At 40.5% G+C, this 27,416-nt stretch overlaps 1 protein-coding gene across 4 annotated transcripts in view; it reads left to right on the top strand.

The window, feature by feature from the left end:
• Positions 1–27,416, top strand: part of CHCHD6 (coiled-coil-helix-coiled-coil-helix domain containing 6) — a 350,778-nt gene that overhangs the window by 11,133 nt on the left and 312,229 nt on the right. For 2 of the 4 annotated variants that reach the window (XM_069083835.1, XM_069083838.1), the window contains exons 2-4: positions 8,239–8,449; positions 12,831–12,903; positions 16,645–16,786. The exons of 1 other annotated variant lie outside the window; for it this stretch is intronic. In XM_069083835.1, the coding sequence (XP_068939936.1) occupies positions 8,239–8,449; positions 12,831–12,903; positions 16,645–16,786 (426 nt within the window). The remainder of the gene's footprint in view (positions 1–8,238; positions 8,450–12,830; positions 12,904–16,644; positions 16,787–27,416) is intronic. One more of the 4 variants, XM_069083836.1, reaches the window with a different exon arrangement.

Below are 27,416 nucleotides of genomic sequence, written 5' to 3'. Positions count from 1 at the left end.
AAGGCTTTCCTGACTCTTTCCTTTTGTTTTGCTTTGTGAGGCTCTGACTTTCTTTGTGCCATAAAGAACTGGAATTCTGTTATACTTCCTTAACTTGCTTATCTTTAAAGAATTTATGGGCAGTGAGGGGATAGTGAAAAGACATAGGAGCTGACCTTTAGAAGTTTCTACTTTGTGAACTCTTGAGTATACAGGCAGATCTAGAGGTCAGGTTTGTAGAATGTGCTTGAGGTCAAAAGTCTGGGCATCAGTCACTCCCAGGAGCAGCCTGAATCAGATTAAAAATGTATTTGGGAAATATATTTTTTTAAAATATTATTTGTTTATTTTTAGTTTTCAGCATTCATTTCCACAAGATTTTGAGTTATAGATTTTTCTCCTCTTTTTTCCTCTACCCCCACCCCAAGATAGCGAGCCTACTGAATACCCCTTCCCTCAATCTTTTCTCTCTTATATCCTCCCCCACCTCTGGAATATCATATTCCAAGCCCTTTGGTCCCTTAATGTAGAAGCTGCTAGATCTTGTGTTATCCTGTTTGTGTTTCTACATACTCAAATGGTTTCTTCCTGGCTACTTGTAATATTTTCTCCTTGACTTGGGAACTCTGGAATTTGGCTATAATATTCCTAGGAGTTTTCTTTTTGGGATCTTTTTCAAGAGGTGATCGGTGAATTCTTTCAATTTCTATTTTGCCCTCTGGTTCTAGAATATCAGGGCAATTTTCCTTGAGAATTTCTTGAAAGATGATTTCTAGGCTTTTTTTTTCTTGATCATGGCTCTCAGGTAGTCCAATAATTTTAAAATTATTTCTCCTGGATCTATTTTTCAGGTCAGTGGTTTTTCCAATGAGATATTTCACATTGCCTAATATTTTTAATTTGTTTTGATCTGTTTTATAGTATCTTGATTTCTAATAAAGTCATTAGATTCCATTTGCTCCTGTCTAATTTTGAAGGAATTATTATTTCAGTGAGCTTTTGAAATTCCTTTTCCGTCTTGCAAATTCAACTTTTTAAGGCATTCTTCTCCTCATTGACTTTTTGGGCCTCTTTTGCCATTTGAGTTAGTCTATTTTTTTTTTTTTTGGCCTTTTTGGAGGGCAATTGGGGTTAAGTAACTTGCCCAAGGTTACACGGCTAGTATTTTTGTGTGGGTGTTTTGTTTTGTTTTGTGTCTGAGGCTGGAACTGAACTCGGGTCCTCCCAACTCCGGGGCTGGCATTTTACTCACTGCGTCACCTGGCCGCCCCTAGTCTATTTTTTAAGGTGTTATTTTCTTCAGTATTTTTTTGGGTCTCCTTTAGCAGGCTGTTGACTTGCTTTTCATGATTTTTTTGAATCATTCTCATTTCTCTTCCCAATTTTTCCTCCACTTCTATTACTTGAGTTTCAAAATCCTTTTTGAGCTCCTTTATGGCCTGTAATCAGTTCATATTTTTCTTGGAAGCTTTTGATGCAGAAGTTTTGACTTTGTTCTTTTCTTCTGGTTCCATGTTTTGATCCTTTTTGTCCCCCGAAATGGATTCTGTGGTCTGATTGTGCTTCCTCTGCTTGCTCATCTTTCCAGCCAGTCACTTTAGTTCTTTGCCACGGTAGAACTCTGCTTCCAGAGTGGAGAGAGCTGTGACTCAAATTGCTGGGGTTTTCACAGTTGCCAGAGCTATGAAGAGGGTGCCCTATAGCCACCACAAGCTCTGGCACACTGGCGTTTCTCACCCCAGGACCAGTCAAGATTGTGACCCAGATCCAAGCAGGTGAAAGCAAGAGTGATTACTCCTCTGAATGGTTGATTGGTCCCCCTACAGTCTGTAGGCCAGGAGCTCTGGAGGTAGCTATGCGGCAGCAACTGTAGCCACAGAGCCTCTGCCACCTCTCACCCTGGGGACAGGGGCCAGACCATGCTCTTCTATCACTCAGTTCCAACAGAGCTCCCCACTGACCTTTTACTTTGTCTTTGGTGTTCGTGGGTTGAGAAATCCAGAAATTGCCATAGGTGCTGGTGATTCACTCTCCTGAAGTCTGCTTCAGCCAGTCTGTGCTGCTGGTCAGGAATGCTCTGGGTTGGGACCTGCACAGCTCACGTGGGACTGCACGTGGCTCCCAGTCTGGTGCAGTAGACCCTGTTGGCCTGCCAGGCTGCCTTCAGCAGGAGATTTGTTTTTCTCTATCACTGTGGATTCTGTAGTTCTAAAATTTGTTTAGAGTCATTTCTTTTTACCGGTATTGGAAGTGTTTGGAGCAGGAGCTGAAGCAAGTTCTTGCTTTTACTCTGCCATGTTGGCTCCTAGGAAATATTTCTAAAAATGAATAAAAATACAATAGAACATAGGTCATAGTTTTCTAAATCCCTCTGTGGCCACAGGGGTCCTAATGTACCGTTTAGTGGCCCCTCGTTTCTATTTGAATTTGATGCCACTGCTCCAAGGACTTTGTTTTGGACTTTTCTTGTGTCCCTTCAGGCAGATGTATGACCTAAGGGCTCAACCTAGAATCATAGAACACAAGAGTTCCAGATTGGAAGAGGCTATGAACACTGTCTAGTCCAGGGGTTCTTAACTTTTTGTTGTGACATTACCCAACCTTGTGGCAGTCGATGGATTCCTTAGAATGATGTTTTTGAATGCATAAAATAAAATGCATTAGGTTAACAAAGGAAATGATTATTTTGAGATAGAAAAAGAAGTTCAGAGACTCCCAGAAATCTGTCTCTGGAGCTTTTAGTGGGTGCCCCAGGTTAAGACCTCTGATCTAAATTTAACCTGTTAGTTTTGCAGAGGAGAAAGCTGAAGCCCAGAAAGAAATTACTTGTCCCTGGTCACATAGCTAATTAGTGGCAGGACTGGGACTAGACCCTAATTATTGTGGCTTGTAGAACTTGCAGTTCTTCCTACAGTTCTGCAGCCTTCTACACCATTTTCCCCTTTAGCGTTTGAGACCATGGATGAAGTCTAGTATGCCTGGGGCTATTTTGAATTTCAAGGTTTGAATCTAGATTTGCAGACCTCCACTTTGGTTCTGTTGGTGTGAATGCCATTTCCCAGATGGTGTTTAGTCTCACACGACTACAGTGTATGTATATATATTTGTTGATTAAAAATATTACTTGCTCTATTTTGCAGCAACATTAAAAAATATTGCAAATTTCTCTTGTTGCCAACAGGGAATCTGCCAATGTTTTACTTAACCCTTTATTTACCAGGCAACATAGTTCAGTAGATTCATTATAGGCAAAGACTTGCAATTCTAGTGCTATTAGCATCTGATATAGAGGGAGGTAGAAGTAAAGCAGATTCAGGCCAGGGAGACAGTGTCTGCAAGAGGAGAGAGCACGGCAGTTACCTTCAGTAGATTCCCTGGGCCATTTCCTGTTGCCTGTGCTTCAGTAGTGATGGCCTTACTCCTTGTGCGTTTTGTAGCAGGCTTCCTTCTCCGTGACACATGACTCAGCTCTGTAGCATCCTTGGGACTGCTGGCTGCTGCTACTGGACTTCTCTTCATTGTGCACCTCTGAGAAAGTTCATTAGTGTTGCTTTTCAGCTCCTTCTCAAACAGGGATTCTGGGGCCTTTGTTTTCTTCCATGGTTTCTTGTATGCAGGCACTGAGTGCCCAAACTCAGAGTCAGTAAAATTTAGTTGAACAACAGCTATGCCTACTATGTGCAGAGTGGTTATTAGGTGCTAGTGAGGTAAAGACAAAACGGGAATCCTTGTTCTCCTAGAGATTACATTTCGTTTGGGGGATACAGCATGTAAACAGATAAGTAGATCCAGGAGAATTTGAGGAGGGAGAGAACATTAATAACTACATTTAATCAGGAAAGACTACATATATGATGTAGTACCTGAGCTGAGTTTTAAGGGACACTCAAAGTTCTAAGGTGCCAGTAGAAGGAAAGAATGCATTTCAGGAATGGGTGAATTACTTTGTGGATGCACAGGCATCAGAGATGGAGTGTCAGACCTGGGAAATAGCTGGTAGGCCACGTGGCAGAAATATAGACCATGTGAAGGGGATGAATTTGAAATAAACTGGAAATGTAGGTGGGAGTCGCACTGTGGAGAACTTCAGATGTTGGTGTGAGGTTGTTTTTTATCTTGGAGTTGATAGGGAACCATTGAAGTGTTTTGAGGATGGTAGAGATGTGGTCAGTTAGTGAAGAGCCTGGAGCGCATGTTGTATGAGTATTGGTTGACAGAACTGGGAAACAGACGGCAGAGAAGGCAGAGTGATGATGTGAAAACTCTCCAAGAATTTGAAGGGCTCTTTGGTGGGGGAGGAACTGGATTTGTTCAGTTTTGTGCCAGTGGAGAAGTTCTGGATCAATAGGTAGATGCTGCAAAGAGCTAGATTCAGGCCCAATTTTAGGAAGATGGGTTTGACTTAGTGAGGAAAAAGACCACCCCTTCCTCCAGAACTGAAGGGAAGGAGAGGGTAGGGCTAATGCAGAGGGATTTTTAGGTCTATGGTAGGGGAGATGAAGGAGTTCACAGAAGGTACCCCCTGTTTTTAAAGTAGGAGATTAGGTGACATATACGTGTAGTATATGACTTTGCCTTTTTTTGTATAGCTTTATCCAGAAGCATTTAGCTCTTTCAACTCCTGAGTTCTTTTAAGACTTATTTCTTATTACATTCTCTCTAGTACTCTGCTTTCTAGTTTGATTAGTCTACTAGCTCTTCCCCAAATGTAGCATTCCACCTCTTGCATTCTTTCTTTTACACAGGCTGCTCTCCATTCCAAAATGCATTCCCTCCTCACCTCTGCCTCTTAGGATCCTTAGCTTCCTTCTGGCTCAGTTCAGGCCTCCTACAATGAGCCTTTTTTGGACTTCCTCCTCTACTCTAGTTACTTCCTGTTGCCTTTAAAGTAAGATATACAGGGGCGGCTAGGTGGCGCGGTGAATAGAACACCAGCTCTGGATTTAGGAGGACCTAGGTTCGGATCTGATTGCAGACACTTAACACAAAAACTAGCCGTGTGACCCTGGGCAAGTCACTTAACCCCAATTGCCCTCCAAAAAGGCATTTAAAGCATTTCATTTCTTGGCCCCTTTCTACCTTTCTTGTCTTTCTTATACTTTTCTCCTCTTCTTGAATTCTGTAACCTAGTCATACTGGTCTGCTTGTTCTGTACATGTCATACTATTTCCTGTTTCTTTTCCTTTGTATTGGCTGTCTCCTGTGCCTACCTGACTTTTTCCTTACCTCCACCTCTTGGAAGCTCTAGTTTCCTTCAGGAGTCAGCCCAAGCACTACTTTTGGTAGAAAGCCTTTACAGATTCTCCCAGCTGCTAATATGCTGCCTTCTATTCACTTAGTATATATTAAATACAGGTATACATATATATTCATGTTATCTTATAGAATTTGAGGTCCATTAGATTATAAGTTCTTTGGAGGGAGATAACTAATTGTATTTCCTGTGCATAGCACATGATGCCTGGCACATAATAACCACTTAGTAAATACTTGTCCATTTATTTTTTATTTTGAACTAAAACACCAAAATAAGACAGAGTATTTTCATACACATAGTAGAACACACAAAAAAATTCTTTATGAAACCAAATCTCCATTTTATGTTGCTAGCTTTAAAAAAATACCTTCTGTGTACTACTTTTAAAAGTATTCTGCTTGTCTGTGTTTCCTTCTCTGCTTAGAGGCTATCCTGTTGCTGGTTTTACTTGGGAAAAGGTAAGGGAGGAAGGAGGTAACTGGCTGATTTTTTGTGCATTTATGAAATGAAAGAAATAATTTACTGTAATTTCTCATTGGATTTCTTGAACATTATTCAGTCTAGTTCAGACTTTAAGATTTTACTGTTTTAGGTATGTGGGCAGTGGGTGGGAGGTCTTTTTAGAAGTAAGCTTAAAATGCTTGTTGATTAATAGTTGTTAATGCTCTGATCTTAATTTGTCTTGAATTATTTATCTGTTGCACATACTGTATTTCTTAGTAGAAGACAAACTTGTGATTAAAGAGGCAAGAATTCAAGGGTAGAAAGATAATAGGTAGTTGAAATGATCAACTGCTCCTTTTGCTTTTCATCCATTTATATAGCCCCTGTATCATTCCTACCATTTGCTTTCTTTGTTTCTTTAGGTATAACTTTTAACCTCTTTGTCCTGTAACTTCTTATTCTTTGCCAAACCTTCCAGCTCTCTGACCACTCATTCTCAGTTTGTTGGATAATCATTCTTGCCCCATACCCTGTGAATGGGTGTACCCTAAGACTCTGCCCTGGACGTATTTCTCTCTTTACTCTCTTGTTGATCTCATCAACTCCCATGGACTTATCACCTCTCCGCAGACAGCTCGCAGATGTGTGTATTCAGTCCTACCCTCTCTTCTGAATGTCAGTGCCATATCACCAGCTGCCTTTTGGGATCTCCAGCTTAATGTAGGCATCTTAGACTCAACCTTTTCAATCAAACAGGTTCTCAAAAATAATCTTCAACTTTTTCTCTACCATCTCCCTCACATTCAGTCAGTTGCCAAATGCTATCACTTGTCTCTCCACAATATATCTTGCTCACAATATTTCCTTTGGTCCACTAACATGGCTACTACCCTATTTCAGGCCCATATTGCCTTTCTCCTGAACTGTTGTAATAGCCTCCTAAATGTCCTCACCACTGCCAGGTGATGGGCCTGTCTAATCCACTCTTCACATAACTGCCAAATTGATATTCCCAAAGCACAGTTATGACCATGTCAGTTTCCCTGTACAAGAAGCTCTGGTATTTCCTATTGGAGATATGAGGATAAAATATAAACCTTTCTGTTTGCTGTTTTACACTTTCCACACACTGGCTATAGCCATTTCTTCAGTCTTATTGCACATTGCTTTCCTTCACCTATTGTACATTATAGTCTAACTGGCCTTTTGCTGTTCTTCATTTATGACATTCCTTCTTCTGTGTCTGTACCTTTGAACAGGTCTTCCCCTATACCTAGAATTTATCTCCTCATCATTCCAGGCTCATAGAATCTTTAACTTCTTTCAAAGCTCAGCTCAAATGCTACTTCTAACTACAAGATCATTATGATTCTCACTAGTTGCTAGTGCCCTCCCCTACGAAACTATTTTTTTGTTTTTAGTGTGCATATTGTTTTCCCCGTGTATTTCCCAATGAAATGTAAGCTACCTGAGGGCAGGGGCTTGGATTTTTTTTTTTTGGTCTTTCTATCCCTAGCACCATGCTGGCAAACAGGAAGTGCTTATTAAATGTTTGTTTAGTGGATGAAAAAACCACTGGGTTATGCCTGTGAAGAGCAGAGAAAAATGAGGCTAGTGCAGGAATGACCTGAGAGAATGAGGAAAGATAAAGGAACTGGAAGTCCCAGTGAGGACAAAGAATAAGCTTCATAAGTAAAGAGAAAGATGGGAGGTATAGGATGGTATGATCAGGAAGAAGATTATTTCAGAGTTGAAGACCATGGAGGTGTAGCACAATTATAAGTGATGGTGAGACTCACTTCTGTAGGTGACTGACATAAAATGAGAATGTAGGTCAGGAAACTTGAAGGTGTTGATCTGGGAGGCCAGAATATTCAAGGAGCTGTCAGTGAGTATATCGATATCTTTCAGTATGAGAACAGGGGTTGGGGTAGATAGGACAATTTTGAGCCAGTGCTAGACTCCTTGGGAAAGAAGGGAGATCAGTGTCAGTAAAGATTTGGAACAGATGTTAGAGTTGGATGAGTGACCCTCCAAAGAAGAGCTGCTGAGTGTTGATGATAAAGCAACAGTCTGGGAGTTGGGGGCGGGGTGTAGACAATCAAGGAGAATACCTTCTTTTTGTCCTAGCTCAGGGGATTGGGGCATGAAAGAGCAGTACCTAGCACTGGGGACAGACTCCATAGAAGCTGTGACTTTCTGAGGTGTCTGTGTGTTCCAGAAGGTGGAAAAAATGTAAGCTGAAGAGACTTCCCATAAATTAGAGTTTAACCAGAGTAGAGTTTTCAGAAGTTATGATAGAATGGGCATTTAACAAATGATTGTTCAACTGAATTGAACTACAGTGTTTATTCTTTGTTGATCTACAGTTTGCTCTAAGAACTTGTGAGCTGTTTTCTCAAGAATAATATGCCAACTTCTCTCTGTAAAACAGTAAAAGTGTTACATGTCCTCCATTTGGAGGAGGTAAAGTCTTTGTGGTGGGCTGTAGTTATTTTATAACTGTTCCTTAACTGCTCCCTTTTTCCTTTTCCCCTCCCCTTGCTTTCCCCCCATAGCTCTCTGAAGATGTAGTTAATCGCATGAAGGACCCCTCTGCATCATCAAGGGTGCAGCAGCCATCTCCTGCATCGCCACCTCCTGCTTCGACATCTACGTCACCACCTGCTGCTTCGGCACTTCATATTTCACCACCTCCTCCTTCATTTTCTCATTCTTCATCTTTTGCATTTGGTTCTCCAGAAGGCAAGTCAAAGTATCCTAGGACAGGTATGGTAGATTCCTGGGAGATCCTAGGGAAACAAGAAAAAAAAAAGATGATTGAGGAATTACCCATTACTACTATTGAACAGATATTTGGCTGACTTTTGTCCTCAGCTTTCTTGGGTACATTTTCCTTTTTTATCACTTTGCAGAGTTCTTCTGACCTTAAACTTCCCTGGAATGCAGAGGCTTATCTTTTCAATACAAAAATGTCATAGATATTGCTATATGGCAGTAAGACATGGAAGTCACTTCCTTCAGATAACGAGATATGAATAATCATGTAGAGGGTAAGGGAGAGGTATAGTGAGTAGGGACGGGCTGTAGAATATGATCAATGAGAGACTCTAAAAAAGAACAGGGTTAGACAATATTGTCAACAAATTGATTCATGGGAAGAGAACATGGGTTGGTCATATGGCAAGAGTGAGAGATGATAAGTAGATAGCCAGAGTACAGGTACCCGTGAGATATTTGGACAAAGTAAGGAAGGCACTCTAGGTAGACTTCCTGTGATTGACTTTCCAGATCAGGGCTTCTTAAACTTTTTTTCTACTTGCAACTGCTTCAGCACTTCTTAATCTGTGGGTATGGGGTTGCAACATACTTTAGGAAACACTGAGGACATGGACAAGAGTAACAAAGAATAGGCAGGTTGTCACCTACATCACTGGAGGAAAGTCCCAGATTTGTGAGATCCTGGCTCTTTTTAATATTTGTCACAGGATGGTATGCTTTGACTTTAAATGTGTGGTGGGATCCTGCTTCTTGTGGGGTATAGAGAAATGTTTGTGTTAATGGTTAGAGCCTCTGTGTGATTTTGACCAACCCCTTCCCTTCATTCTGTCTCAAATTTTTTCTGTAAAAAGTAGAGAAGATAACGTTATTTCTATAACTGAGGGCAAATACTTTTCTCTAAGTGTTTGGAGTCTCTGTAGGGGGTGTTGCCAGTACAGTTGGTTGTTGTTTTATCACTAGGATGGGGTGAATTTTAATGTTATTTTTAAAAGGATTGTATTCTAGTCAGTGGCATCATAACCTCTGCCTGGCAGCATCCCCTAGTTTTAGTGTTCAAACTCCAACTGCCATGAAGTCATAGTTCTTTCTAAGGCTTCTGTGGATGAATATTTTTCCTTTATATTTTATTGCCGCCAGCAAATACTCTAAAAATAGCAAAATGTTAGGAGTGAAAGAGACCTTGGAGATTATTTAGTCCAGTCCCTACTGAGACCCAGAGTGGGGAATGCTGATAGACCTACAACTAGAACCTGTGTCTTTTGATTTCTCAGTCAGTATGTTTTTCCACTACATGCTGCATTGTATTTCAGTTTCATTCAATACTCCTTGCTTCCTTGAACTTTAGTTGGTCTGGATTGGGACTCTATGGCTACTTGGCCCCTTACTGTATTCCCTCCAAAACACAGAGTTGCCTATTAATAAGAAGTAGGAGAAAAGACTGAAGAAAAGCATGCAGTCCAATCTCTTAGTTTACAGAGGCCCTAATAGGCCAGACGACTTGCCCAGGGCCACATGGCTAATAAGTAGCAGAGCCAGGACTGATGACCCAGTTACGAAAATCCAGGTTTGGCGTCAGGCTGGGTGTGCCCCACAGCTGGTGATTGGCTGGTAGAGCAACTCTCTTTCAGAAGGGAAGCCCCTTGTCCATTGAGTGACTACCAGATGTCAAATTAGTCATTCCTCTGCCATTCTGTCAGCTATAACAGAGCACATGTCAAATGCTACCTTGCATTGTCATTTTCTTTGTGCATGTCTTGTTTTTCCTACTTGGCCTTTTGCTGTTCTTGAGGGCAGTGATTGTGTTTGGCACATATTCATATTTCCCCTAGTATTTTGATAAGTTTGCTTAGAGACTATACCAAATCATGGAAATCTGGCATCCAGCAACCTAGGGAGAGCCCACCAGACACATATTAGTTACTGCTGTGCACAATGACCTGTCCTAGACTCTGTAGGACATACAAAGATACCTAAGACATAATCCCTATGAGCATAATAACTGACATGTATATTAGAGTTCACATATATTATTTGAACACTATGCAGTATATAGTTGGCAACCATCATAATAACAACTCACATTTATATAGCCCTTTCAATTTTACAAAGTGTTTTCTTTACAACACCGTTATGAGCTAAGTAATACAAGTCTTATTTTCTCCGTTATATAGATGTGAAAATTGGGACTCAGGGTTAGTGAGTTGTCTTCACACAACTAGTATCAGAGGCACTAGTCAAACCTATGTTTCCTAATTTCTTGCTTCTTCCTCTACCATGGCTGCCTCTCGCAGAGAGAGCTACATTTATTTACTTAATCTCAGAACTCTAGAATAATGGTTACCCCTCCAAAATCAAAAGAGGCAAATTTAGGGCAAATAAAAGACAATTGCCAGTGACCTATATTTACTAGTTGCACCTTTTGTAGAAATAGGGAGGATTTTGTTTAGTTGGCAAGTTTAGCAGCTTGAAGAATAATGATTCATTTATTTGGTTATTATTTATTCAATTTTAGTTATAACAAAATATTTTGCTTTTTTATTGAATGGGTGTGGATTTTAGTCATAGCTTCTTTTTTTTTTTTTTTTTTTTTTTTTTTTTTTTTAAGCAATCGGGGTTAAGTAACTTGCTCAAAGTTACACGGCCAGGTGGCCAGGTATTTCTGGGTGGGTGCTAAGTGTCTGAGCCCGGGATTCGAACTCCAGGTCATCCTGACACTGGAGCTGGTGTTACCGGCTCTTACTCACTGTGCTACCTGGCCGCCCCTAGTCATAGTTTCTTAATAGGATTTATGAAGGAAAAATGATGTATATAAATTTATATTTTGAAATTGACTAAATTTAATGTATCGATTTCAAAGTTAAAGCAATTTTGATGTTTCCTTAATCAGTTAATCTTTCATTTTATGAATAGAAATGAAAACCATTTCCACTGAATTAAAAGCTAGTACAGTTTATTTCATATGAAGTTGGAAACCTAGCAATATTGCTATAGAGTCTTTTAAGGTTTCTCCTCCTCTCAGTTAAGGGCGTGGCAACTTAGTTTATGGCCAGTGAAAGTTGGTTTAGGGAAGCATGTTAGAGGTTGCTTAATTCTGGAAGGAAATCCCTAGAGGGTTGAATATTCAAGTTACTAAATTCAGAATTCCTTAAAGGATAAAAAACAAAGTGAAAGACTATCTTACCCTTATAGAAAACCAAAGGTATAATACTTACACCTTTGGAATAATTTATGTTGTTCTAGTTGTTGATCATCAAGAAAAGCTTAATGTAACTGAAGGATGTCTAGTGGAGGGCAATTAATGCAGTCAAGTAGGTTGGGGGGGATTGCCCTATGAAGACAGACTGAAAAAAAAATAGGACTTCAGTTTGGGAACCCATGAGCCTGAGAGCCAAAAATGATTAAAGTTGGAGGTCATGAGGGGCCTCTGAGAGGGATGACAAAGGTGAATATAATGATAACTCATATTACTGTTTTCCTCCACCATAATCTTGTGAGTTACATAGTGTAAGTATTATTATCCCCATTTTATAGATGGGGAAATTAAGGTGTACTAAGTTTACTAAGCCATGGTCACAGAATTTGCAAGTGTATGAAAGCTAGTTTCAAATCCAGGTCTCTGATTCCAGCTTCTGGGTTTTTCTTATCTCATGGCAGCTGCCTTTTCCTGGATAAACATGGATTTATTTACTCAATTTCAGAACTCTAGAGTGAGACGCTACCTCTTAAAACTAGAAAGAGATAAATTAAAGACCATACTGTATTTTACATAGACAGGAGTAAATTTATGGAACTCAGATCCTTGAAGAGATAGGGCAGCCTGAAAATGAGTAGGTTCAAGAAGGGTCTAGATAAAGTCATGATAATAAATCAGTAATGGGCCATTCTAAGGAAACTAGAAGGTTTACAGTATACAGTGTACAGTAACTTTGAAGTTAACATCATGGTAGAGAGGCCTTTTCTAACCTATTAGTTGGTGTCCTGGTCAGAAATAGATACTTGGTCAGATGAATCAAGGGACTGATCTAGATTGATATTCTTATGTATACATTTTTGTTTATATATGTATATGTATGGTTTTTTTTCCTTAGGTTCTTGGACTTTGGACAGCAAAAGACTTAGATTTCATAGCCGGTTGGAGACAATGACTGGAATGTCAGACTATGGAAATTATTTGTACTTATGGGCAAACCACAGCATAGGAGAAGGGAAGTCATTATGTAGGAGAATGAGAGGGAGGTGGTTTAGGGAAATTTAAGTTCCCAGTCCCCCTTTCAAGAGCTTCCTGAGATGGTTACATACCTCTGTGTATCTTTTATTCATTTACCTTCTTCTCTTTGATAATGGGCCATTTGTGTTCTGCCTCTTATAGACCCTAAACCCCCCAAAGCTGAGAGCCAGAGTAGCCGGCAGCCCTCTGAAGCAGAAGAAGATCTGTACAGGAGGTAAGGGCACATAAAGCCTTTCTGTCCTCATTCCAGTTCTCTGGAGGTCATTGACAAGAATAATTTTTTTAATCCCTTTTCCTCTTGCCCTGTTGCTTGTCATCCCTTGCCAAATCCCTGTCCTGGATGACTACTGCCATCTGCCCCCTCTGCTCTAACTCATGTGCTACTGAATAGAGAGGAGGGAAACCTCATGAGGAAACCTGCTGACTGGGTACACCATAAATTTATTGTAAGGCAATCCTTTTTACTCTTCTTTCATTTTTTTATTGTTGATGTTTTATTTTTTTGAGATTTGGTCTCCCTGTCTTTACTAGGCTGGGAGTGCAGTGGCTACTCATGGGCCCCATCTTCATTGCACAGAAGCTTTGACCTGCTCCTGAACCAATTAGTTCCTCCTTTGGCAACCTGGTAGCTCCCTGCTCCCAAGGGCTTTGTGCTGGACTTAGTGTAGATACCCAGTCAGCAATCCTGAACTTGTATGCCGTTGGTGTCAGCCTCCCCGTAGTGGGAGATTACAGACACATACCACCACTCGTGTCTGTTCTCCCCTCATTGATTCCCTGTCTCACTTCCCTTACAAAGGATCCCAAACCTACTCTCTCCCCATGCCTCCAACACAACTCCCTGTGCACCTGCACTGTCAGCTAAGTGCTTTCACCTCTTGCTTTACAGAAAAAAAAAATGGAGGCTTTTTAACATAAGCTTGCTCTGCTTGCCTTCTCTCCATCTCAAAATCTCTCCATATCATCACTCACTTTCTCCTTCTTTCCCCAGCCTCTGGGAAAGGGCTGGTCCTTCTCCAAAGCCAACTTCTCAGCATGTGCTCTTGTTCCCATCTCCTCCTGCCTTTTTCAGAAGAATGCCCCCTCAGTTATCCCCTTGGTCTCGAATCTTCAACTGTTTCCTAGCTACTAAATTCTTACTACTTTCACACATACCCAAGTGTCTGCCATCCTTAAAAAGGCCTTTGTAGAATCTATCCCCTCAAGCTCTCTTCTCTTTCTCGGCTGTCCACACTGTTTGCCTCCACTTCCTCTTTTCTCACTCATTCCTTATCCCTTTGCAGTCTGGCTTTGGACCTTATCACTCAGCTGAAACTGCTGAAGTTAACAATGATCTCTTAGTTTCCTTTTCTTAGTCTACGTGCCACGTGACTTCTCTGCTACATTTGACCGTTTACCACCTTCGTCTTCTGGATCTACTTTCCTTTCTGAGATTTCATGACATTGTTTTCCCCTGTTTCTCCTCCCACTTGTCTGACCACTCCTTTTGAGTCTCCTTTGGTGGGTCATCACTCATATCATGCCTCCTAATTGTGAGTGTTCCTCAAGGCTTTGTCCTGGGTCTTCTCAAAACACTATTGGTGACCTCATCAACTTTCATGGATTTAATTATCATCTCTAAACAAATGATTTGCAGATCTATATATCCATTTAGTCTTTCCTCTGAACTTTTGTCCATTTATCACCAGCTACCTATTGGCCATTTTAAACTGTATTATCTTAGAGACATTTAAAATTCATCATGTCCTAAACAGAATTTATCTTTTACTCAAAATTCACCCCTCTTTCACACTTGATTGTTTCTACTGAAGGCATCATTGTTCTTCCAGTTTTTTCAGGCTTGGAATCTCAGTATCATTCTTAGTTCTTCATTTTCACTCATTCCATATATTTACCAGTTACTAAAACTTAATTCCTACCTCCATGTAGCTAGCACCTTAACTCAGGCCCATACCACCTGGGTCTAGATTATTACAACAGCTTCCTAGTTCATTGTCCTGCATCAAATATTGTTCCAGTACAGTTCATTGTCCACACAGCTGTCAAAGAGATTTTTCTTAAATGTAGGTCTCACTATATCATTCCCCCACTCATGAGTCTACAGTGCCTCCCTGTTATCTCTAGGATAAAATAAAACTCACTTTTGTAGGTTTTAAAGACCTTTACAAACTTACCCAACTGATTTTTCCAGCCTCATTGTACATTACTCCCCCTCCCATAGTAGACAAAGTCCAGGCATACTGACCTCTCTGTTTGCAGAAAAAAATAATTGAGGCCTTTTAATATAAGCTCAATCTCCTTGCCTTCCCGTATCTCAGAATCTCTTGGTATAATCACATGGCACAGCAATTTCTTTTCTGTCGTTGCACTGCTCATCCCCCTGTGCCTCAAAGACATTACCTCCCCACCTCTACTTCCATGGAATCCTTCTCTTTGTTCAGGACCCCTCTCAGGTATCACTCCTACGTGAAGCCTTTCTGATGCCTCTCCCCTCCAAACCACTCTGTATTTAGCTACCGTGTATTTATTTGCATTTATTCTCTTTATATTTATTCTGTATATATTTATGTATGTGCTTGTCTTCCCTATTAGAATTTAGGCTTCCTGAGAATAGGTTTTGTTTCACTTTTGTCTTTGTGTTCCCAGTGTCTTACACATAGTAGGTACTAAATAGATTCTTGTTGGTTGATGGGACTTCTCTTTCTTTGGAAGGTGTTCTTCTCTTTCTCTGGAGACTTTACTTTCTTCCAAGCAGAGCTATATCCAAAGCCTTCATTTCCTCTCCTTCATGAGGGAAAGCTTTATATTGGGCTTTGGCTAGAGCTGACAGCATTTCTTTCACTTTGCCAGAGAACAGTTTTCATTTGGGGTTGAAAAAGTGATCATTTAAATAAACAGGAAAAATTATTTTTAGGGAAATCTAACAACCAAACATTTATATACAAGTAATTACCATTTTAATGACCCTTTAAAGTAGAAACAGTGTCTAAATGTCTTTGTAGTAGTAATTGGGGAAGAATAAAAGGGAAGAAGCTGAGACCACACTGTGCCCAAATGTAAAAGCCCTTATGTAAAAGCCCTTATAGTATGCCTTGTAACTGGCTGAATCAAGTCTGACTTCTGGTTGCTTAAGGATGTTGATGACTCTTAACAAGAAATCTCTGATTGACCCTTTGGTTTGGAGGCTTATTTTTCTTCTGCATGGCCTTTAAGAAGACTGGCCAACTAAAGAGACCAATTATCCCAGGGTAGGAACCAAGACCGGAAGGTTTAATCCGTATGTTAGATGATGTACTTTCCCTGTACTAAGGACTCTTAACCCTGGTCCTCCCCAATCCATCATTAGTAAGAATAATCTCCATTCATCCTGAATTTGAATAGTCAGAGTTTTGAGTAAAGGTACTGATGGCAACTGAAACATTCAGATTTCTATTATTTCATATTCTAACACTCAGGGAAATAGTGCCAAGGAGAAAGATTGGAACCTTCAGTCTTTGAAGCCTATCTGATTTAGTGATGCTCTCTGACTGATGGAAGTTTGAAACTCTCAGATTCTTTCATTGGTATCTTCATGATTTCTCATATAATACACACAATTGGCTTTCTCCCCTGGAGCATGTAATCTCATAAATGCTGGTATGGGTATGGGCCTTTTCCCTGAGTGCCATTTTGATATTTCCAGCACCAGAGGATAGGGGTATCAGAGTGGGATGGGGTGTGTTTTTAGCTCACTGGTTTAATGTAACAGAAGTGCCCTCCAGAGCCACATATTCCCTCAATCATTACCCCTTTTCAGAACCTTACTTCAGGCTATAGGCCTCCTTCCATGTTGCAGAATTCCATTGCCAGACAAATCCCATCTCCACCTTGGTAGCCCATAACAGTGTGCATAGTCTCTGGCTGAATCCTTTTAGTTATAGCCTCTGCATATACCCACCATTCTCTCTTGGCACAGATATGAACAGGAACAGGCCATGATCCAAGAAGAGCTACTTCAGCTGGTGAAAAGAGAAAGGGAGGTGACCAGGGATCACACGAAGTCATCCCTTTCATGGGAGAATGACATGAACCAGGAGAAACAAAGAACAGCCCAGCTGGTGAGTGCTGATTTTCTAGTGTTATCTCCTGTGGGTTTGTATGTTCAGTTGAGAAGCCTCATCTTGGCCTCAGAAGCCTCATTTGCTCTTACAGATTCTTAAGTTTTCTATTTTTTTCTCTATTGTAATCAGCTCCTACCTAGGGAAGGAGTACTGAATGAGGAGATTGTCTAATTCCAGTCCTGCCAACTAACTAGCTATGGGACTTGGGTCAGGGACTTCACAGAATCATAGAATTTTAGAGTTGGAAGCAACCTTAGAGATCTGGGTCAAGCTCCTTATCTAACAGATGAGAAATAAGAGGCCCAGAGAAGTGAAATGATGGCACATAGTCATGCAACGAGTTAATGAGAGAGAATCAGGACTGGAATTGCAGTCTTTTTTTGTCCAGCACTCAACCTGCTCCCCCGTCTGTATATTGGTCTCCTTATTTGTAAAATGAAACTATAAGCCTCAATGATCTCTAGTCATTCACGTGTCCTTCTAGATCTGATAGCCTGTGTTTCTAAGATGCAGTTGTAGTATAACGGAAAGAGTATTGGACAGAAAGTCAGCTATGGGGTCAAGTCCTGGCTCTTTGGCTTATTAGCAGCAGAGTGGACAAGTTACTTAATCTCTCTGGCCTACAGCTCCTCATCTGTACAAATGAGTAGGTTAGACTAGATGATCTCTGCTGGGTCTTTCACTTCTTTCATTCAGCAATTTTATAATTTCAGGTGACTGATACCAAGATTTTTAGAAGAGGGGACTATGGTGTGTGGGAAGTTGTCAGTCGAAACAAATGTCCAAAAAAAATCTCATTTTGTATTGAGTCAGTCTCTGTATCAGGGGGTGGTTGACATGTTTCATTGTTAGTCCTCTGGAATCCTGACTGGTCATTACTGTGATAAGAATTCAGCATTTAAATACCATAACTTGTTCATCCCTTCCCGATTTATAGACACTCCCTCAGATTCCCATCCTTTGCCACCTGAAAAAAGAGCTAGAAGTATTTCTGCACATGCTTAGGGTTTTTTTTTCCTTTAGAACTAATCCCTCATTCCTCCTTTAATTTTTTCCTACCTTTAATTCTCCTCTCTTTCCCTCTTGAGTGAAATAAATGTTTGTACCCAACTGTGTATGTGTGTATTCTTCCTACTTTTGCCCAACTCCTATGAGAGTGAGGTTCAAGTGTCAGCTGTTCCCCTCCTTGTTTGTATAGATGTCTATACACCCTGATTGTGTGAGTTAATTTTCCCTAACCTTCCTTTTCCTTTTCCTGTCACTGCTACTGTGTTCTTCTTCCCTTCTCTTTGCCTGCTTCTTTTTAAGATCAAGTCATAATAGGACCACTCCCAGACCTTGTCTAATTGGGCATTTCTATGAACCCTGATGCTGATAGGTTTCAGAGGGCACACATGTATTATCTCCTCATATTTTAATGTAAGCAGTTCATCCTTGTGTAGTTCTTTATCAGAGTTCTTCACATTTACCTTTTTTTTTGTTTCTCCTCACTCCTGTGTTTGAACTTCACATTTTCTTCACAGTTCTGGTCTTTTCAGTGCTTTTTGGAGGTAGCCAGTGAAACAGTGGATAGAATGCTAGGCCTGCAATCAGGAAGACCTGAGTTCAAATTATGCCTCAGACATTTAATAGCCCTGTGATCCTGGACAAATTACTCAATCTGATTGTCTCATTTTCTTCAACTGTAAAATGGGTATAATAATAGCACCTATTTTCTGAGTTGTTGTGAGGATCAAATGAAATAATATTTGTAGAAAGTGCTTAGCACAGTGTCTGGCATATAGTGGGCACTATGTAAATAATTATACCCTTCCTTCCCCTTTTTATCAGGAATGCTTGGAAGTCTTCTGTTTCATGAAAAGTTTGTTTTTTCCCTTGTAGCATTATACTCAGTTTTGCTAGGTACATTATTCTTGGCCGTGAGCTTATGTCCTTTGCCTTCTGCAATATTGTATTCTAGGTTCTCTGCTCCTTTATAGGGGTAATTGCTAAATCATATGTGATCTTAACTATAGCTCCTTGGTACTTGAATTCTTTCCTGCTGCTGGATTTTGGCCATGATGTTCATGGAAGTTTACATTTTGGAGCTTCTTTCAGCAAGTGAGACTGGTGGATTTTTTTTATATTTCTACTTTGTCCTCTGGTTTTCTAAGAGATCTGGGTGGTTTTCTTTTGTTTCTTTTAAAAATGTATGTATGTATTTTTTTTAGGATTTGTTTTTTAAAATTTTGAGTTTCAAATTCTCTCTTTTCCTCCAGCCCCTTTCCCACCAATTGTGAAGGCAAGCAATAGGATCTCAGCTATACGTGTGAAGTCATGTTAAATGTATTTCCGTATTAGTAATGTTGCAAAAAATAAAAGGAAGAAAAATGAAGTAACTGAAAAAATTGTTCTTCCATCTGCATCTAAGAGTTTACCAGTTCTCTTCCTGAAGGTGGATAGCATTTTTCATCATAAGTCCTTTGGAATTCTCTTGGATCATTATATTGATTAGAATAGTTAAATCTTTCACAGTTGATCATAATTACAATATTGTTACTGTGTCCTCTGTTCTCCTGGTTTTGCTCATTTCACTTTGCATCAGTTCATATAAAACGTTTTTCCAGGTTTTTTCTGAAATCAACCTGCTCCTCATTTCTTATAGCACTAGTATTCTATCACAGTCATATACCACAACTTGTTCTGCCATTCCTCAATTGATGAGTATCCCTTTAATTTCCAATTCTTTGCCACCACTAAAAAACTACTATAAATATTTTTGTACATATACATCCTTTTCCTTTTTCTTTGATCTCTTTGGGATATAGAACTAGTAGTTGTGTTTCTGGGTCAAAGGGTATTCACAGACTTAGAGCCCTTTGGGTATAGTTCCAAAGTATTCTCCAATGGTTTGGACCAGTTCACAATTCCAGTAATAGTACATTAGCGTCCCAATTTTTCCATATCCCCTCCAGCATCTATACTTTCCTTTTCTGTCATGTTAGCCAATCTGATAGGTATGAGATGGTACCTCAGTTGTTTTAATTTGCATTTCTCTAATCAATAATGATTTAGAGCATTTTTATGTGACTGTTAATAATTTTGATTTCTTCATCTGAAAACTGCCTGTTCATATCCTTTGATCATTTATAAATTGGGGAATGTTTCTTCTTTTTATAAATATGACTTGGTTCCCTATGTATTTAAGAAATGAGGTCTTTATCAGAGAAATTTGCTATAAAATTTTTTCCTGATTGTGTTTTCTTTATAATTTTCACTGTATTAGTTTTGTTATGCAAAAACTTTTAAGCTTCATGTAATCAGAATTATCTGTTTTTCTTCCCATGATCGTTTGGTCATAAACTCTTCCCTCATCCATAGATCTGACAGGTAAATTTTTCCATGCTCTCCTAATTTGTTTATGATGTCACCCTTTATGTTTAAATCATGTACTCATTTTGACCTTATCTTGGTATATGGTGTGAAATGTTGGTCTGTAATTAGTTTCTGCCAAACTGCTTTCCAGTTTTCCCAGCAATTTTGGTCAGATGGTGAGTTCTTGCCCCCAAAGCTTGGATCTTTAGGTTTATCAAACATTAGATTACTATGGTCATTTACTACTGTATATTGTGTACCTAATCTATTCCATTGATCCTGGGTGGTTTTCTTTTAACATTTCTTAAAATATAATGTCTAGGCTCTTTTTTTAGACATAATGTTCAGATATTCTAATGATGCTTAAATTTTTTTCTCTTCAATCAGTTTTCCAGTTCAGTTGTTTTTGCTATAAAATACCTTATATTTTCTTCTATTTTTTCAACATTTTGCCTTTGTTTTTTCTTTTTTGTTGTTTTTTGTTCTTTTGTTTTTTTATTTTTATTTTTTTGTTTCTTTTTAGAATCGTTGACTTCCATTTGGTCTGTTCTAATTTTCAGTGAGTCTTTTGCTTGGGCAAGGAAGGGTTTGTACCTCTTGTACTATACTGTTAAATTTTCTTTCTCTTTCTTTTTTCCATAGCTCTCATTTCCTTTCCATTTTTTTTCTTCAAACACTTTCACTTCATTTATCAAAAAACATTTTAAACTCTTTTTTAAAACTCTTGCTTCATCTTTTCCAGGAATTCTAGTTGGGTTTGTGCCCAAGTCATGTTTTTCTCCAAGGCAATGCTTGCAGATGTTTTGGACCCATTCTTTCCTATGTTTGTTTCTTGAGTGACCCTGCCACCTAATTCATAATGGTGGAATTCTTTTTTTGTTTCTTCATTTTTCCAGTCTACTTTCTGACTTCAGACTTGATGTTAGGGCTGGGCTCTGGCACACTTCTGAAGGAAAGGCTTGGGCTAGTCTGTTGCCGCTTTCTTGGGGTATTGAGTGTTGTGTCTGAGTTCCAGCAAAGTTTCAGTGCTCCCACTCCTAGAGTGGTCTAATTGAGAGCAAAATCTGATGGCTGCCCCCATGCTCTGAACTCTGCAAGTTCTTGACCTGGGTTTGGTTCTGAGCAAGAGTAGGTGCCACTGGACCTTGCCTCTATCAGCCAGCTGCAAAGCTCTGTTAGTTCAGAGAGGCTACCCTTTGGCCTGGGAATTCTACCAGGTGCTTTACATGAGATCTTGCTCTGCACCTAAGTTATAAACCAGGGGTGGGAACCTGTGGTGTCAAGACCATATATGGCCTGCTAGGTCCTCAGGTGTGGTTCATTTGTTCTGTGAGGTTTGGATTCAGTCAAAGGGCTGCACTTGAGGACCTAGAAGGCCGCATGTGGCCTTGAGGATACAGGTTCCCCATCCCTGGTCTAAACCATGTTATTGCTGCTGCTGCCTTCTTAATGTCCTTTATCCATACACATCCCAGGGCTTTCTACTCAGGAAGGGGGTGACCTAGGCTCCAGGGCACATCACCTTCTCAGTCTGCCCTGCATCTGTGACACAGAATTGGATAATAGGCAACAAACCTGGCAGTTGACAGCTATCCCTGTCACCATGGGGTTGGTATGGGTCTGGGATCTCATTTTGACCTGGCATACAACCTCTCCCTGTGCACTGTAGTACCCGGCACAGGATGCTTCTCCTTGACCACCTTTATATTCCTAGTATCCACAGACCTCCCTGTCTGCCACCCTGTGCTGAACTGGGTTGAAGAAATGACTTGCTGTGACTTTCTGGATTTCCCCATCAAAAATTGGGTGGGTGCATTTTCTAGATCCGTTTGGAGGAATTTGTGGAGGGAAGTTCCCTGAACTGCTTCCTGACACTCTGCCATCGTGGCTTTGCCTCTCCTATGTGACAGCCTTTAAAAAACCTGGTCATAGGGGTGGCTAGGTGATGCAGTGAATAAATCACTGACCCTGGAGTTAGGAGGACCTGAGTTCAAATCTGGCCTAAGACACTTAACACTTACCAGCCATGTGACCTTGGTCAAGTCACTTAACCCCAACTGCCCTGCCCCCCCCCCCCCCCAACAAGCAAAAATTATTTTTAAAAACCTGGTCAGAGTTGCCTTATCCCCAAAACCTCCTTCCTGTGCCTCTAAGCCTTCTTTATTCCAGGCTTAAGCTTTCCTGCTTCCTTTATACTGTTCTCATGTGGCTTGATCTCTGGGCCTTTCACTACCCTGTTTACCCTTGTGAATACTCTGGTTTACCTTGCCAATGTCTTTAAACTATGGTACTTCTGGATGGGATCTGACCAGGACTGGGCACAGAGAGACTATGACTTCCTTATTCCTTGAAGCTTTGCATCTCTTGATATAGCCCAAGACTACCTAAGGGGGTCTTAGTTTTCTTGGCTGTCATCTTCCATGGCTGATTCTTACTGAGCTTGTAGTCCACTATACTCCCCTCCTCCAAGCTCTTTTTCGGACAGATAGCCCTACCTTTTCCATCTCATACTTGTGAAGTTGATTTTTTTGAACCTAGCTGTATGATTTTATACTTTTTATTGAATTTCTCCTTTATATTCAACCCAGTGATTTATTCATCAAAATTTTTTGGGATTCTGACTCTTATCATCCATATCAAAAAAGGAAAAAGATTAGTCTGGCAGATTTAGGATGTTAGGAGGCAGCCTGAGGCAGCTAGTGGTGTAGTGAATAAAGCACTGGGCCTAGAGTCAGGAAGACCTAAGTTCAAATCCAGCATTAAACACTTTCTAACTTTGTGATTCTACATGAGTCACTTAAACTGTTTGCCTCAGTTTCCTCAACTGTAAAGTGGGGATGATAATATCTTTCTCACAGGGTTGTTGGGAGGCTCAAATGAGATGTTTGTAAAAAGTGCTTAGCAGTGTCTGGCATATAGCAAGTGCTATGTAAATGCTTATTCCTTTCCCCTTACTTTATACTAGAGACAGCCAGGAGACACTAAAGATTTTTTTGCGGGGGGGGGGGGGGGGGAGAGGTAATAATATTGATCTAAAACTATTGGCTTCTAGGAGGTGCAGTGAATACAGCATTGGCCCTGGAGTCAGGAGGGCCTGAGTTCAAATCTGGCCTCCGACACTTAACACTTACTAGCTGTGTGACCTTGGGCAAGTCACTTAACCCCAATTGCCCTACCTTCCTCCCTCCAAAAAAAAGCAAAAAAAAAAAATAAATCTATAGGCTTTTATTTCTGAGATACGTTTTGTATTATTAATATAATTTTATGATTTCCCCAAGTAAATTTAGTCTTCTTTTTTCTACCCATTCAATTCTAGGTTCTAAGAACAGTTACCACTAAAGATTTTTGAGTAGAGATATGATATGGTCAAATCCATTCTTTAGAGATGTACACTTTCTGGATCTGGGGATGATTGATTGGAGAGGAAAGAGACTGGAAGCTCAGAGGCTGATTAGGTTATTGGAATGGTCTGAGCAAGAGTGAGCAGAGAGAAGGGGCTGGATGTGAGAGGTGGAGGCAGGAGTCAGTGAGACATGGCATCTGGTTTGATATGCAGTCGGGGTCAAGGATGAGTAAAGGATGACTCTGAGGGCATAAACCTGGGTGACTTGAAGGATGGAAAATAGGGGCATAAAAGTGCCCTCAAGTAGCTTTCTGTCTAATGGAAGAGAATTGAAGCACATGAACACTTGGCAAGCTAAGTAATGACCCCAGGTGTATGCTAAATGCCAGATTAGCAGCAAGTAGTATTAGTAGGATTTGCAGAGATTCAGAGAAAGGAGCGATCACTGTCTGCTTGGGCAGATAAGAAACAGTTTCTTGGAGAAGAAGGGATCTTTGCAGGGCGGGGATGCTAAATACATGGAAATGATGTGGGCCAGGCATTCCAGGGAAGGGGATGTTCATGTGCACGTGTAGAGGCAGAGAAGTATGTTTGCTTTTATCTAATGAAGGTCTTTTGAGCACAGATTTTGAAAGAAGTAGCAAGGCTGTAGTCTAATGACTGCTAGTTCCTGTGTTGAGTTAGGGCCCTGAGTAGTCTTACTAATCGTTGGGAAAAGACTGGGTGTTGCTGAGAGTCCCTGGCAAAATTAAGCATATTTTTACTTGCAGTTTGGTGGCCGACTGAACTGGCTTGTGAGTTCTTTGTGATTGGATTTGGCTGGGGAGTTCTCTAAGACTTGATAGTCAGACCTACACTATGCAGGCACTATATACACAAAACTTATTTTTCTATGTAAAGCAATGTTTGAATGTCCTAAGAGTTATTTGACATTTAATCTACTCCTCTACATTGTTTGCCTCTGACTTTTATGATGATTATTTTATCATTCTCTGTACAAGGCTGTGATTCAACCCATTATTGGGAAAAGTCTATAAAATTGATGACAGGGAAAGACAGTGATTTTTAAATCCTGTTATATGTTGAAAAAGGGTCACTGATTGACTTCTTATATGACAGAATTATGGGAAGAATGATTAATATATCAGTCTGTGCTGGGGGTATATTTTTTTTAAGATCCTGTACTCAGAATTTAGCTCTTAGGTACTTGATGCCTCTTGTTAAATTTTTCTTCTCATTAATATCTTTTCAAATTGTTTTGAATCAATTCTTCCCTGACTTCCTTCTTTCATAAGACCCTATTATGATATTCCAGCAGATAGGTCATACAGTGCACAGAGTGCGGGGCCTGGAGTCTGGAAGACTCCTCTTCCTGAGTTCAGATCTGGCCTTAGATACTTCTAGCTGTATGACTCTGGGTAAGTCACTTGGCCCTGTCCAAGCTGAACTTCCAACTGAAAAAGAGGTTTAGAATATCATTAGACTTCTCTCTTGTGGCAAAATGCCTGGTGCTGATTCTATTCCAAAAGAGATTTACAAGTCATACAAAAGCTGACTGGAATCTTCCAGGAAAGAGGAGGTTATTCTCCCAGGAGTTTAAGGATGCCCTCATTGTCCATCTCTGTAAAAGAAAAGGAAAGAGGTTGTCCTCTGACAATTACCAGGATGGGGGTGGGTCTCTCAGCCATTTCCAGAAAGATTCTTGCCAGAGTCCTCTGTAATAGGCTGATTCTTCCCCTGGAATATGATCATCCGCCTGAGAGCCAGTGTGGCTTTAGAAAGGGCTGAGGAGTGGCTGATACGGTGTTCGCTGCCTTACAACTCCAGGAGAAATGCCAGGAGCAGAACAGAAGTCACTCATCATACAACGACCAAGGCCTTTGATGCCATTGGTCATGAGGGCTTATGGAAGATCATGGTAAAATTTGGTTGCCTGGAGAAGTTCATCAGCATTGTACACCAGTTTCACAAAGGTAGGCTTACACAGGTTCTGGATAATTGGCCATGTTCTCATGCTTTCTCAGTCACCAGTGGAGTGAAGCAGGGCTTTATGCTTGCTCCCTTGTTTTTTAGTATGATGTTTTCAGCTATGTTGTTGCATGCCTTCAATGAGGATGAAAATGACATCAAGGTCAGCTACCACACTGATGGTAAATTATTATTATTATTGTTATTATTTTTTGGAGGGGGGAAGGCAAGGCAATTGGGGTTAAGTGACTTACCCAAGGTCACACAGTTAAGTGTCAAATGCCTGAGGCTCGATTTGAACTCAAGTCCTCCTGACTTTAGGGCCATTGCTTTGTTCATTTCGCCACCTAACTGCCCTGATGGTAGATGATTTAACTTGAAAAGGCTATAAGCCAAGACTAAAGTAGAGGGAGGGTTGATGTGTGACTTTTTGTTTGCAGATGATTGTGTACTCAATGCAGCCTCTGAGGATGAGGTGCAATAGATTGATTCTCTGCCACTTGTGCTAATTTGGCCTGACAGCACCAAGGATACAGAGGTTCTTCACTGGAAAGCACCACACCATCCAGACATGGAGCCATCAGTTATAGCAAATGGAGAAATGTTGAATATTGTGGATAAGTTCACTTACCTTGGCAGTATACTTTCTAGGGCTGTGAACATAGATGACAAGATTGATGGGCACATTGCCAGAGCTAGCTCAGTATTTGAGAAGCTCTGAAGGACAGTATGGGAGAGAACGGGTATTAGGCTGTCTACGACACTGAAGGTCTATAGAGCCATTGTGTTTACCTCATGATTGTGAAATGTGGATGGTCTACCAGCTCCATGCCAGGAAACTGAATCACTTTCTTTTGAATTGTCTTAGGAAGGTTATGAACCTGGCAGGATAAGGTACTGGGCACCAAAGTCCTTTCTTGAGCTGAGCTGCCAGGTGTTCAAACCATACTGCAGAGAGCACAACTCCAATGGTCTGGCCACATTGTTCAAATGCCAAACATTTGCCTAAAAGACTATTTTACAGAGAACTCACACAAGGCAAGTGCTTGCATGGAAGTCAGAAGAAACAATACAAGGACACTCTCCAGAAAGAACTTTGGAACCAATTGTGAGACACGGAAGACACTGGCAAAGGACTGCCAGCATGGCATGGCTGCATCAGAGATGACATTGTCCTCTGTGGGCAAAGCAGAACTGTAGTAGGTAAAAAATGTGAGACTTGCAGATTTAGAGACATCTCCATTGCTTATGTTCATCTGGACTATTTGTGCCTGACCTGTGGTAGAGCCTTTTGAGCTCCTCTTGGTCTGATCAGCCACAGTCAGACACACTGTACAGTGTCCCCAGCATAATGATGTCACTTTGGTCATCTTTGAGTATGAAGGACAACAACCAGCCAAAAAAAAAATAGATAAGATCCAATGATAAAATGAATATTCCCATGGCACTTTTCCCCCTAGTTTAGTTGCCAATTTGAAGTTTTGACCCTTTTAAAATAAAAATCAGCTTAGTGGAATGAACCTGAATAGCTAAGTCTTTTCTTGCATCTTGGCTGGTACTCAGGAAATGACAGTTCCCTGGTTTAACCTAGTCAGAATGGGAAAGACTACTTTGGTGACCCCGGGGTTCATGCTATGGAATGAATTTTGTATTTCCTTGACATCTGCTGAATGTGAATATCTTCATTTGGGGACACGCTGTTTGTGCTGGAACTTGGAACTATTGGGTAAGTACTAGGACGCCTGTAGTTCCAGCGGCTAGGATTTACCTGGGAGTTTGTGACAGAAAAATAATAGCTTGCATTTGTAGAGTTCTCTAAGGTTTGCAAAATGCTTTACATTAAGTCTCTATCCTGATTTTATGATGCTTTGTTGGAGCCTACAGAGCTGATAATGGGTGTAGCTAAAACAAACAAAACACACAGACTCTCTCTCTCTCTCTCTCTCTCTCTCTCTCTCTCTC

Source organism: Petaurus breviceps, unplaced genomic scaffold (assembly GCF_028583685.1).
Source record: "Petaurus breviceps papuanus isolate PSGF00001 unplaced genomic scaffold, PetGlider_PUasm1.0 174, whole genome shotgun sequence".
NCBI classification, from domain to species: Eukaryota; Metazoa; Chordata; class Mammalia; order Diprotodontia; family Petauridae; genus Petaurus; species Petaurus breviceps.
Note: the sequence above shows the minus strand (reverse complement) of the source record. Positions and strands in the feature narration are given on the sequence as shown.